Source organism: Mesocricetus auratus, unplaced genomic scaffold (genome assembly GCF_017639785.1).
Source record: "Mesocricetus auratus isolate SY011 unplaced genomic scaffold, BCM_Maur_2.0 Super-Scaffold_100011, whole genome shotgun sequence".
Taxonomy (NCBI): domain Eukaryota; kingdom Metazoa; phylum Chordata; class Mammalia; order Rodentia; family Cricetidae; genus Mesocricetus; species Mesocricetus auratus.
In genome coordinates this window covers 62299033-62314111 of record NW_024429195.1, presented here as the reverse complement: position 1 = coordinate 62314111, position 15079 = coordinate 62299033, and the positions used below count along the sequence as shown (strand labels likewise).

Sequence of the window (15079 nt, the reverse complement as noted above, 5' to 3'; positions counted from 1 at the left end):
AATGCACAATTGTTATTTTATAAAATGTTTGTGTGTGTTTCGAAGGAAAAAGATTGATAAGATTATCAATTAAAAGATTAATTTTCTTTATTTTTTCTCCTGTCTTTTAAAGAAAGGTTGGCATAAAACAAACAAAAGACCTCATCAGAAACCATGTTTATTCAGGTCAATTCTGCACTGATTGCTTAATTTTAAAAAAGCCAGCACTTCCACAGCATGACAATTGCTCTGGGCACATCAAGAACATATTGCAGCACTGGACTATGCCCCTATTAACCTTCATGGTTTTGTTGCATGCTACATCCTAAAAGTCAATCAATGCATGTGGCGTATTCTTAGAAAACTGGGAGAATGGAATAAGGAATGGAAGAGCTAATGGAATCACCCCAGTAGTTGAATGTCTTCTTTTTTTCCCCCAGTTCCCTCTCACTCCCACCCTTCCATTCCCCCCACCAACCCTCCAACCCATCCCCCTTCTGCTTCCCAGGAAGGGTGAGGCCTTTCATGGGGGGTCATCAAAGTCTGTCACATCATTTGGGGCAGGGCCTAGTAATGGGGGAAGTCCTTCTATGTATATTTCTCTGATTGGTTACTTAAAGCACTGTTGGCCAATAGGGGAGCAAGATAGGTAGGACTAGGAGTTGAGGAGGATTCTGGGAAGGAGAGGTATAGGAGTTACAATGTAGGGTGCAGGAGAAGTAATATGCCCAGACCCTTCCTCCGGTAGGAGTAGATTAGCAATTGTGGGTTAAATACTTAAATCAGAGCTAGTCAGTAAGAAACCAAGCAAATGGCCAATAGCTTTATAATTAATATATCATCCCGTGTATTATTTGGGGACTAAAGCGGCAGTGGGACCTAAGCAACTGGCGGGAAGACTACTCTCCCCTATGTATCTAGACTGAGAGAGTATCCCTCTATGGGGAATGGGCTCCCAAAGTCCATTCGTTCACCAGAGATAAATATTGATCCCCCACCAGAGGCCCCATAGATTTTTCCAGGCCTCCTAACTAACACTCAATAGCATTTGCATCACTCAACCAAAGACTCAACGTAGATTTGAAGGAAGCACAGACATAAAGAACAAAATAGGAATTAATAAACAAAGTAGATATTAAAACATGCCATAAATATTTTACATACTAAATTTCCCATACAAACCACATATGATAAAATTGCATAGCTTTGAATTATCATATATGACATGAAAAAGCAAGACATCAATTTCCACTGATCTATAATCTTTTTTTATCATTTTTTATTTTAATTTTAAATAGCTTGTTTTACATGTCAATCCCAGTTCCCTCTCCCTCCCCTCCTCCCGCACTCCCCTTCCCCCCTTCCCTCCCACCCTATTGCCAAATCCTTCCACATAGGGGATATCTAGAGTCTGTCATTTTACTCTTGGTAGGGTCAAGGCACTCCCCTAAGAGTCCAGGCTGAGAGAGCATCTCTCTTTGTGCTATAGGCACATGAAGACAGTTTGTATACCAGGGATAGACACTGATCCACAGCTCAGGGCCCCATAGGTTGCCCAGGCCTTCTCACTGACACTCACATTTGGGGGGTCCAGATCAGTCCCATGCTGGCCTCCCCACTGTCGGTCTGGGGTCCAAGAGCACTCCCCTGTTCAGATCAGCTGTCTCTGCTGGTTTTGCCAGCCCATTCTTTGCCAATTTGCTCATCACTCCTCTCTCTCTGTCACTGGGTTCCTTGGGTTCAGTTCAGTGCTTAGTTGTGTGTTTGCCTCTGCTTCCATCAGTCACAGGATGAAGGCTCCCGGATGGTTATAGACATCAAGTTCATTATCAGGAATGGGCATTCGAGGTGGTCCCTCCACTATTGCTTAGCTTGCCAATTGATGTTATACCTTTAGATCACTCGAGGTCACTCTGGTGCCTGATCTGTCTTCGATCCTATGATTCCCTCTTCCCCCTATTCTACCCCCACCCCCTCAACTTCCTGTTCCCCCATGACCAACTCCCTTCCTCTTTACCCCTCTATTCTTCCCAGGTCCCACTCCCCCCACCCTCGCCGTGTTCCCCATCAGAGGATCTTGTCTCAATCCTCTTCTCTTGGGTACTATGCATATATGCATATCTTTTAGGTTCTTTCCTGTTTCCCAGACTCTCTATCTGTGGAAGTGCAGACTGGCACTATCCTGATCCATATCTAGAATCCATATATGAGTGAGTACATACCATGTTTGTCTTTTTGCGACTGGGTTACCTCACTCAGGATGGTTTCTTCCAGTGCTATCCATTTCCCTGCGAATTTCAAGATTCCATTGTTTTTTTCTGCTGAGTAATACTCCATTGTGTAAATGTACCACATTTTCTCTATCCACTCTTCAGTTGAGGGGCATCTAGGTTGCTTCCAGGTTCTGGCTATTACAAACAATGCTGCTATGAACATAGTGGAGCAGATGCCCTTGTTGTATGAACCTACCTCATTTGGATAAATGCCTAAGAGTGGAATTGCTGGGTCTAGTGGTAGATTAATTCCCATTTTCCTGAGGAATCTCCATACTGATTTCCAAAGAGGCTGTATGAGTCGGCATTCCCACCAGCAGTGGAGGAGTGTTCCTCTCTCTCCACATCCTCTCCAGCATCAATTGTCTTCGGTGTTTTTGATTCTAGCCATTCTGACAGGAGTAAGATGGTATCTCAGAGTTGTTTTGATTTGCATTTCCCTGATGGCTAAGGATGTTGAGCACCTTCTTAAGTGTTTCTTGGCCATTTTAGCCTCCTCTACTGAGAATTCTCTATTTAGCTCTGTACCCCACCTTTCAAGATCTATAATCTTGACAATAACTCATTCAATTCACTGTGACTTTCCATTACCTCATTCAAATGTATTTTAAATTATGTTACATCACTACAAAGTACATAAATATGAACAAAAAAGTGATAAATGATTCAAGTGGAATTAATTTAAATAATTTTAATAACATCATCTCCATAGCGTTATTTTATCTAATTGAAAAAGGCTCATGAAAAATACTGTTTCATATACTCAAAAGACAACTTTATTTCCAACACTTTAGCCACTCAGTGTTGCTCAATATATGTTAATGAGTTTTTTCCTCTACTTCTTATGACATTTATGTCAGGTAAAATGATTTTTATAATTTCCCATGTTAATTATTAAAGGTCATATCTTGAGTTGCTGAGGTGTTCAGCTGTACTACTGCTGAGTGTAGAGCAGAAACATGTGCTAATCAACAGAAAAAGGAATAATTAATTCCTAACTCTCCCTAATTCTGCTTATCAACACATTGTTTCTTTCATATTTTTCTCATTTTTTAACATTAACATCTGCTCATCTTCCTCCTTTGTTCTCTAATGCTATTCTCTAACATTAAATTCACCATGAGCATAGGTCTAGATCCACCGCCAGTGGGCAGTTTTAGTGTCAGAGTATGAGCCATCATCATTCAACAAGGCAAAGGCAAGTCTTGACAAGATTTTTAAAACTTCTGGACACAATCTTCCAGCGGAGCCACATAGGTAGGAGCTACATATTTCTACTTGCCTTTCATGGATCAAATAATGTATGCATCATGGGGAAGACTGCTAAACCTCAGTTCTTTCTTCATGATAATGGCTTACTAATGTTTTACTACATAAGACTTTGTTCCAGCAGTATTCAATTGTTTTTTTTCGTCATTCTTACCAGAAAAAAAATAAGATACTGGAATTAGAGAATTATAATATATCTAGCCTTATAACCTCTTTGCATAATGCAATTAATGATATACAATCAAAATGCACTGTATTTCAGAGTAGTATTTCATCAAAGAATGCATTGCTTATTTCTAACAAGATACTCTATGATATGATACTATGTGATACTCTATCATTAGCTCCCACCCACCTTAGACTCATTAATTATTGATGTTAATAGAGTATAATTATTCAAATTTAAAATTTTTAGTTTATGTTTTTTTTTTTTTTTGGTTTTTACGAGACGGGGTTTCTCTGTATTGTTTCGGAGGCTATCGGTCCAGCCTGGCCTCGAACGCACAAAGATCCGCCTGCCTCTGCCTCCCAAGTGCTGGGATTAAAGGCGTGTGCCACCACTGCTCAGCAATTTTTAGTTTATGAATGAAATAATTCCCTGCAGTTGACACTTGTAACTGCCCGTCTAACCCATTTGACTGCATGATTCCCCAGCTTCCCTTGTAGGTAATGGTCAAATAGTAGATCAAGGAAAGTCATCTATGATGTTGCTGTGTCTTGTTATATGTTTTCCCACTTTTTCTAGAGTGGGGACCTAAGTGCTTTCACACAGCTTCAATGACACAGATGAGAGCTTGAGGAACGGGATGGAGTTAGAATAAGATTTACTGACTCGGGGTGAGTCAAATTAAAAGAAACTAAACCACTCTATTAGAGTATTTTGCTTTTATGAAGGAGAAAAGAATGCTTCGGGCTCACTGCATGGTGGGGAAAGTATGGCGATAAGAATGTCTCCTGGCTGTGTAGCAGAAGTGTAGGTCCAAGACCAAATACAAAGGAAAATTGAGTACTAATATTTTAGCAGCTTTGCCTTCAGACAGTATTAAGAGGTTTTCTCCCCAAAATGATTGGATAAATTCTTAGAAAACCTATAAATTATTAGCACCATGAATATAATATGCCTATGATATTATATTTATCATATAGACACATATGAGAGATAAAGAACAAACATAATAAGTCATTATTCCAATGGTTCTACCTGCAAATTACATAGAAATAATCAATCCTTTATAGTGGAAAAATACGGGAGTTAAGGGGACACATGTAAGTAACTAAAAACCAAAGATTTTTGTAGCATGATAAATAAAAGACCCAGAGACAGATATTGGGGTTCAAGCTTCAAGCTGAAGATCAGAGAAGCAAAGCAGTCAAGCCAGTAGATCCTACCTCTACACTGCTGAAATGGCAAACCTGTGTCCACAAATCCTCAGAGGCAAAAAGCCTTTTCTATTCATCTTTTTCTGCCAAGGCATATCTTCCTGTGTCCACCTCCCTAGTGCTGGGATTAAAGGAATGTGATACCAGGTGCTGAGATAACCTTTGTATAAGATGTTTATTTTAGGACTGGATCAATTTCTTGTAGTTAGTGTGGCCTTGAACTAACAGACATCTGTTTAACCTCTTAATCCTGAGTCCTGGGATTAAAGGTGTGTACCACCACTGCCTAGTTTCTATATCTAACTAGTATAGCCGTTTTGCTATTTTGATCTCCAGGGGATTTATTGAATCATAAACAATGTATCGCCACTGATTTTTTCCCAAATGTAGTAGATATAGCCAGAAATACAAGTTGACTTATGGAATAAGTCAAATAAGTGTGGGACAACTACCAGTAAGCCATGACATGGGCTGTCTTTGTATTATCCTACCAGAAAGCCATGATACAGACTCTACGATGTCTCACCATTGCCTATATATCCACAAAAGTTGCTGTTCTAGGGTCACTTAAGGTAAACCGTGCCTACTCATTTCCTCTTCTGAACAACTGTCATCTGCTTCCACTCCACTTCTTCCATGCTTCTACAGAGGAGATAAAATGACTCCTTTAGCAATCTGAAATTTTCTTTTATATTGGGAATAAATGCAGCCTTTATCCTGGTCTGTAAGTTTCTACACAGTCTGTCTTCCAATCAGGACCTACCACTCTACTCTATATTTCCCAAAAAAACAGGTCTACTTCATTTTCACAGTCTCTCCATAACAACATTTTCATATAAATATTCAAATGTTATTTGCTACATTTTATTCATGGCTTGGCTCAGGGTTTATCTGGTCAGTGACAAGCCTCTACTTTGGAAATATTTCTTAAAAGGAAAAGCCCAAGTTCCTCTCTAGCCTTTGTTTTTCTTTTACTTTTGTTATAGTTAAGTCGTTTTTACTTCATAATATGCTTTCCAAACAACAATGTGTTTACCCTGTGTACAAAGACAGTTATCATTCACTGTGGAACTCATAATAGCCATAGTGCCATGTATGGGATACCTCAAGTGTGCACTGCATAAATACATTTGATTTCATAATTTTAGTCCAGAATAAAGAACCCAAAGGGAAGAGCCTCCTGGTTTTCTTTAATTGCCTTGCTGATAGCTCAGAGGGTAGCCATCCTGCAGACAAGTCATTCAGTAAGGTGTACCAATCCATAGGATTAATTCCCTAAGAAAATACAAGAATAAAGTCTGTGCACTAGTTTTCCAGGTTTTGAAGATGACAACACAAGGAAAATGTCATGAGCAGAGCTTTAAATAGGGCAGGATATAGCTCTTCAAAGTTAGGAAACACATTAAAACAGGGACTGTGTTCACCCCATTAAAAATAAAAATCCTCACGTAGAAATTAAAATGTGGGAGGACAATGACATTTTTAGAAATAATTAATTCTCTTAGTCACAGGCTAGATTTGCCTTTTCTTTTTAATGAACGTTATTGAATGTTCCATTCCTGAACTCTATCAGCATGTGATATGATCCCTCTCTGTGGGAGACAGATTCGAGCAACTGTGTAGGTTAAAAGATGAATAAAATATTGCTCTCACCTATGAGATTCTTGTCTTCATTCAAGAGGTCACATTGGGACATTAGCAAGTAGAGTAAAATGGGAGAATAAGCAGTCTTTTGGAGGAAATTAAGAGGAAAGTGCTCTGGAACTCATAGTGGCAAAAAAGCATCTGTGATATCAGGAAGAGCAAGGAAATCTGTTTTCATTCCAAACGGTAATCTTGATTTCATAGATAATATCACCAAAACTAAACTGAGAAAGTTAAAGAGTCTTGTTGTATTGTTGCTATTTTAGACTTATGTAGAAGTAACAGGCAGCTTTCATTTTGAATATATGATTCTAAATATTAAAAATAGGAAAATAGCAAATATTAAACCATTGTTTCTTCCTTTTTTAGTAGTTTCCTACATTGTCTATTAAAATTGGACTCATAACTGGTTCCTTTATTTTGAATAATCTCCAAAGCTAACATATTTTCTAAGTTGTAAAAAATTTTGGAGCACTTAAAGTTAGTATTTATGTGATTTTAACTTGTGCTAAGTTAAATACAAGTAATTCTACTAGAAGAAGTGTGTGTGTGTGTGTGTGTGTGTGTGTGTGCGCGCGTGTGTAAAACACTACATCATGAAATGAACTCACAAAGACAAAAAGAATTATGAAAAAATTTTGGACTTCACCACTCAAAATCAATTTAACCAAAGCCTTCTCATATAAGTGAAAATATCAACACAGCATTATCTTTGTGGGTTTTAAGTTTTTCTTTTCATCTACCTTAAATAAAGAAAGGAACTGATTTTCTTCTTCCATGACATTGTGCTGGAGAGTATTCATGTACAAGTTGTTTCAAAGAGTAGCTAGGGGGAATAGTCATAGGGTAGTTATTTTTTTCATTACCTTAGAAATAGACCAAAATACGTCTTTAGCTTTGGATCCACAAATCATGTAGATTCTAAAACTTGTGGTTTTTTTTTCTAAGTGCTTAAAAATATTGATGAAGCTGTCTCTTAATTGGGAAAATGTTTCCTCCCCAAATCTGAAAACATGGCAGACTAAAAATCCTGTAGAAAAGTGAATGGGTGAATGCTGTGAGTGGGGATTTCCGAATGGAGGAGGTGAAAGTGTAGTCATCCCGATGAGGAGGCTCAGCTTCATACCTATTGGGAAAAATTAATGCAAACCATAATGTGTCATTGCCACACAGACACATTCATCAAAAGGACTAAAGTTAAGTAGGCATGCAACTGTCAACAGTGTTGGGAAATGATGTTCTCACACAGTGGGGAGGAGCAGAAATTGCTACAACCACAGAGAAACAGCAAATCACTCGCTGCATGAGCCAAAATTGAACAAAACATTTCATTCCTAAATGTAGCCCAACCCAAATATATCCATATCATCACCAAATTTGACAATTCTCTTAAACGGGTACTTCCCAAATCACAGCCTCTGGTGATAAAATGAATGTCATAAACAGAAAGTTGGGAGAAAAAACTCCATATACATAAAATGTTACATTTTTAAATTTGTATGAAGTTTAAGTTTCGGCGTATCTCATGAATGGAATGGTCTGTATGTGTCAGAGTTGCACTCATATGGAGACTAGATAAGAAGCAACTAAAGGATCTATAATGAGGACTTCTGGCAGCTTTAGAATACTGTGCTTTCTGATTTAACTACAAACAAATATTATTTGTAAAAAATGTAATAATATATATGAATATCATCTTATTTTTATTTGAAACTAAATATACCATCTGTACATAAAATTGACACTGGGGTATACATTAGCATCACTAATCTACTTACCAAGCATCAAAACAACAATTTATAGAAATATGCTTTAAGTGAATTTTAGTATTTATTTGACTTTTAGTATTTATTTGGGTACCTTGAGATAGAAAATAGACAACATGTTGCCTGCTTTTCTCTCAACAAGGCCATCACTAGCAGGGATAGATTTGAGTGTATAATACTTTGCCTCTGCTTTTGGATGTCTGCTTAAGAACAATATTGGTGTTAATGATAAGAGAGCATCAGACTGTTTTCCCCTGACCTATTTCCAAGAAGATAGATTTCCTATTCGAAGAGAGCATCCTGAAGAGCAGGGATTGAAAGTGGACTTCTCACGAAACACAGCCCATGATTGCAGAGTAATTTTCTCTGATAAATTATTCAGCCTTCATAATTACAACTACAGCTATAATTATATTACAAAAATTACCTTTAATAAAGATAGTAGGCACTTTGAGGCGGTGTGAATCTGGAATATTTAACACACATTATGTTTTATCAATTTCCCTCATGCACCTTTATTCATAAAAAAATTCTCAGGTGCCCTTCATGGAAGGTCACCTATTTACTTAGGGAATACACATTAAAATTTGTAGTTGCGGGGATAACAAAAACTAAAATTCACACAAAGAGATGAATTCAATGCTAAATAAGTGACATTTTGCATCATATATGTATACTCACACAAACACGCATGCTAATCTGCTAACTTGAAAATATTTAAAATGAAAACAGTACAATAAGCATATGCATGTTTCCTGGAATGCAGATTTTTCAGATGGCTATTTTGAAGAACCCAAAGATAATCTATTCATTTTGGAGAACCAAGCAGGATAAAAATAAGATAGGAAAGGTGTTCAAGTTATGCTCTTAATGTACACTAGAGAATTCCATTCAAGTAAGTAGAGTAGACATTAAAATTTCAAAAGGTATTGCATTCATTCATTCATTCATTCATTCATTCATAATTTAATAAATATTCCCTATGTGCCTTGTAACATTCTACATATAAAACAAACATTTCTGTCCTTATAAACCTTACATATTTCAAGCAGCAGCATCACTCAGGAACGTATAAATAAAACCCCAGGAACAGCATTGAGCAATAAATAAGAAAGCAAAAGGGGGCTATCAAGCAGTGTGGGCAAGAACACTTGGAGTTAATATGGTCAGGGAAGAGCTTAAAGGTGTTAAAATAGAACAGACATAATATGAGTCATAAGAAACCTGGAGATGGTAGAACTCATTTCAAGTACAAAATAAGCAACTGGAGTAAATCTAGGTGTCAAACAGTAAGTTTACTGGATCCTTTTTACTCTAGATCCCACAGGGTAACACTATTTTTCAAAAAGAGTCCGTCAAGGTTCAGCCTCCTGAGCAGTACTCACAGGAAAAAAGTGACTGAGCCCATAGAGGGTGGAGCTTCCTTGGGTCACCAAAGGTTGTGTCTACAGGAAAGGTCACTTACTGTTCCTTGGCTTTTCCCCATTTTCTGTCTCCCAGGCATGAGGTAAGCAGTTTGCTTCACCATACCATACCCATCATTGCCATTGCCACACATCACAGGCCCAAAGAAATAGGCCCATGAAATCTTGAATGGTAGCCCAAAATAAGCCCTTTGTCCTTATAAATTAGTTATCACAGGGGCTGGCTGGAGAGATGGCACAGTGCTTAAAAGCACTGGCTGTGCTTCCAGTAATCTCAGGTTCAATTCCTAGTACCCTCCTGGCAGCTCACAATGGTCTGTAATTCCAGTTCCAGAAGACTGTGTGCCCTCTTATTGCTTCAGAGTGCATGTATTACATATACACATGCACAAGAAAACCCATAAACTTAAAAAATTAAAGATAAAAAATAACAAATCTGTTAGCACAGATAATTGACACAGCTGAGAAATCAATAACAAACACCAGGGCTTTTCCACATTTGTCCCCACAGAGTAAAGAACCAAGCCCTACTCTGACTCTTGCATTACAGTTGAATTTGTTCAATGCTGTTATCCTTTATTCCAAACAAATTTGTGACAATACAAAGGCAATTTACTAAATGGAAGACAGACCTTAAAGAGGGCTCTAATTCCTGGACAAATGCCTTAGCAAAGGGTTGTTTAAAATAATCAGATGTGCAGATAACATAGTCATTTTGGAAAGGCTCTGACCCCTCCTTTAAAACTTTCACTCTTTCTTATCACTGAGGCGCATTAGCCTAAGGTTTTCAGTTTACTAATTGAATAAGAAACATTAATACATTTAAGTCAACTTTTACCAACACAAAGTGCGAAATGAAAATAAACCAAGGTAGATGAAATGAGTCCTGGTTCAAAGATTGTTCTTTCTGTTTGTTCTCAACAGCATTGCTCATTAAATCTTTCTGTCTTCCTCACTTGATAAAATAGAGACTGCAGGGAGCTGGGAGCAGGTAATCAAAGCAAGAGAACAATGGCCCTCACACTCTCTGTGGAACAGTTCTTCCCTTAATACTTTGGAGAAGAAAGCCTGGGGAATCAGAGGCTGACAGCAGCTGCGAAGAATGGTCCTCTTAAGTTCTTTCATGTCAGGCTACACTGAACTAGCACAGGAGTCAGAAGAGTCTCAGAGTTCAGATTCAGCAGGTGGAAATAAGATGAGTGTGCAGTAAGATTCTGGGAAAAACATGTGCACGTGATGCTCTTAAACAGTTACGTAATTTAAAGAGAACACCACAGAAAAAGACGCCACTCTTACTGTTTACAATTTCCATGAAGACTTATTTAACTCCAATGTTTGTGCATGCATCAAAGTCACTATGCTAACAGAGATAATAGCTTCATAGTGCATGAATAAACACCGAATTCTATAAATCTGACATCAATTAAAATGTGCAATTATCTTGAGCTTTCAAATTTACAAAATGAGAGTGTTGCATTGTGCCAAAATCACAGGAGTATTTTTTCAACCACAGATAAAACCTCTTCCAAAATGTGAAAAGGCAAGCCTATATATAATAAGTATGCAATACTTCAGTTTCTGTTTCCTCTTATATTAGCACTGTGACTCTCACATATTATTAGCACATTGATTCCACTGTCAACTCTGTGTGTGTATTTCATTTCACAAATGCAGATTTTCTACTTTCAGAACAATAACCAGTAGATCAAACAATATAGTGCAGCATTTCTTTTCAGTTTCATTTTTGGCCATGTCTTGGGCTACTCAGCATGTAATGTCATTTTGGCTACTGAAACTTATTTTAAGTTCTAGAGCAGTGGTTCTCAGCCTGTTAATTCACATGGGCTGCATATCAAATATCCTTTATGTCAGATATTTATATCATAGCTCATAACTGTAGCAAAGTTGTGATTATGAATTAGCAACAAAAGAGTTTATGGCTGGGGTATCATTGCAACATGAGAAACCATATTAAAAGGTCGCAGCCTTAGAAAAGTTGAGAACCACCGTAATAGGATAAAACAGGGTCCAAAATGATAGAATAAGCCCAAGAGATGAAATATTTCCTCCCCACTTCCTGATGTTCTTTTCACATGACCTAAGTTTGGCCGATTGAATTGCTCATCCAGTGTCACACAATATCGTTATACTTTATCAGTATAAGATTATTAGCAATGTTTGGATCCATACTTATTCATCACAGCCAAGGCATAATTGCTGCTGGCAACTTGAAAGTAGTGGTCAGAATGTTGCTAAATATATTCCAGTGTAGATGATGATATCCCATTGAAGAATTTTCTGATGCAATATGCCAATAGTGAGATAAGAAATTATGTCCTACAATTGTATTTCCACTTAAAAGATCACATACAGTGAAATGCTACAAAGCTAGAATAAATTCCCCATGATCCAAAATACTCAAATACTTATGCAATTACTTCTGGGACTTTGTGTCTACTTTGCTGATAATGGAAAAAAAGTATTAGCATCCATTCATCAACATCATGGTTCACCTAAGAACCACACATATAACTAATACATAAGAAGAGTGAGTGAGACAAAGGAATGAAGATTTTCAAAGAGCTTCAAAGGCACAGATGGTGATGGGATGACGTTCACAGTGTTGGCTCAGTACACACAACATTTGTATCAGAAGGGTGACAATCAGAGTCCATGTTCCCGGCAACCACTTAAAAGCTAGGTATGTGGGCACATGTCATGTCTCTGACCTATCATTAGGAAAAAATAAAAGATTCCAGGATCTCAGTGACCATCAAGTCTAGTCAAAACAGTGATCTTCATGATCAACAGGAGAACTCATCTCAAAAACGAAGGTGGAGAAGAATAGAGGAAGACACCCCCCACAAAAAAAAAACACCTCAGGCTTCGACCAATGCATGTGCACCTGCAAACCTGTGTGCATGCACATCCATGTACCACATTCAAGAAGGAAGAGGCAGGTGAGAAGCAAGAAGAGAGATTGTATAAATGGCTAAGAATATTAGGAGATAAAAGTTGGAGATGATGTTGTGGTTGAATTTCAAAATGTCTTGTATGCCACAGGAATTTTGATTTTTGTGACAGTATTTTTAAAATATATTTGAATTAAAATATGATGTCACTTCTTCCCTTCCCATTCTTCCCTCGGTCTCTCTAAACCAACCAACTGAAGAGGAAACCCATAGTGAGAACCTTTTTCAGCTTATACATCTAATAGGAGATTGATATCCAGAATACACAAAAAACTAAAAAACGAAGAGCCAAAAAGCTAAAGGACCCAGTTAGACATAGACTGCCAAACTCAACAGAGAGGTCTCAAAAGAAGAAATAAAAATAGCTAAGAAATCATCTTTAAAGTATTTAATATCTTCAGCAATAGAGAAATGAAAATTATAACTACCTTGAAATTTTAAGGAAAATGAAAAGAAAAAATATAGATGCTAGTCTAAAATGAACGATGCTATGTAAGGAGAGTGTGTAGGAGATTGTCAATCACATAAAGACGAGGATTAGTCTCCTTTAGTTTCAGGGGTGGCCATGAGGGTGGATAACAAAGAACAGAAGAGCATTTTAAACTATCCTGAACATTTGCTTGCCTCTCTCCAAGTAAAGTAAGTACCTTTCAGCACTATCAAATATGAATGAAGGCATTAAGAAAAATCTAAACTTGCTTACATGTAAGTCAGTATTCACTTTCAAGATTATAAAAAATCATTAGTACATGTCATTATATTTAGAATAATGAGAACATATGTTAGCTACATAACTTTTATATAATATCCAATGGGGAGAGAAAGTTTGTGACATTACCTGCTCCAAGACTTCCTTATAGGTGATAGTTGCTTTAGTGTTTGTAACAGGACTGTCATAGATGATAGCAATCTTATCCCCTTGGCCATTTTCAATGTGACGATCAATAGCATTGTAACAAATATTAAGCATCCCTTCCACAAACCTGAAACACATTGGAAAGAAAAATAAATGACTCTTTTCATGATATATTTTGTTTAATCACTTTGCTCCATATCTAGCTGCTCTAGATGTCCTTAGGACAGTGTTTTCTGTAGAGCTTCATGCTGGGAAATGATGGTAGTAAAGCACACATTTAAAATGACACCTAGAGAACATTTTTACTTTAATAAATATGGTTTTATATTAATGCATAACAGGAAAAATACACTTTGTACTTTCAACTGACAGCTTTGTGGATATTGTTGCTTGGGATGAAAGGGGAGTCTACAGTACCTGGGTAAAATATTTATAGAGGTGAAATGAATCCTACTACGTAAGTGTGGAGCAGAAGCATTAGAGATTATGAAAAGGGAAATGGTAGATGTATGGCGAACATTCTGTTAGCTGTTACAAATAAGCAAACACTAAATAAGTCAGTTCTTTGAAATACCTTGTCATAGTTAGCTACGGTTGTCAACTTGACATTGTTGGACAGAAACTGCATTGAAGAATTGTTTCCATTACAATTCCTTGTTTACATACCTTTGGGGACATTTATTAATTATTAATTAACAGTCCACTGTGGACTGTACCATCCTTAGTCTGATGAACCTGAACTATATAAGAAAGCAAATAGAGCAAGCAAGGAGAAACAAGCTATTAAGTAGAATTCTTCCACAGTCTCTGCTACAGTTCTTAGCAGTAAGTTCCTGCCCTGACTCTCTACTTAATGGTCTGTAACCTATATCAGATAAAACCTTTCCAGAGGACACACTGGCCAGTGAGGCAGGTAGGTGATCTTTGAACATTCACTATCTTCAAATCCTCCAAATCCAATTGCCCAGTCTCATCCCCAACTCTGTTACAGACTACTTGCTGTGGCCTCTCTCTGATCCCATTCACAGGAGTCTAAACAGATCATAGATTCCCAACCTGCTTCTCCCGCCCCCAGGACCTTCTCAGAAATTCCCTTCTAGCTCATCTCCATGCATAAACATAAGCACGCAACTCAAAGAAAGACTATAACCAAAACCACCAGTGACCACACTTGTCAGGATCTCAGAACCATTCTCTACCAGGCAATCCAAAGCCAATGTGTTCTCCTAAGATCCAGAGAGGGCAACAGTAACCAAGGAATGTAATACCAACCCAACAAAAACAAGGCCAGATATCAGCATCTAGTTCCCAACCAATAAAAACCCAGATGACTGGAAGCCAGCATAAAAACAGTTGAGGGATATTAATGACCATTGATAGCTCATTCTTCTTTGATTTGGAATTTCACCTCTTTTTTCTTTTGGCTGTTTGTAGAGAGGGATTCTCTAATGCTTATGTTTTTCTGGTTATAGTTATCTTCCTTGGGTTGGAGTTTTCCTTCCAAATCGTTCTGTAG

At 37.5% G+C, this 15079-nt stretch overlaps 1 protein-coding gene across 1 annotated transcript in view; it reads right to left on the bottom strand.

Annotated features, from left to right (window-relative positions):
• The window catches only part of Acss3 (acyl-CoA synthetase short chain family member 3), a 169623-nt gene that overhangs the window by 125248 nt on the left and 29296 nt on the right, over positions 1-15079 (bottom strand). The window contains exon 2 of the mRNA XM_040754956.1: positions 13546-13690. Coding sequence (XP_040610890.1) covers positions 13546-13690 — 145 coding nt within the window. The remainder of the gene's footprint in view (positions 1-13545; positions 13691-15079) is intronic.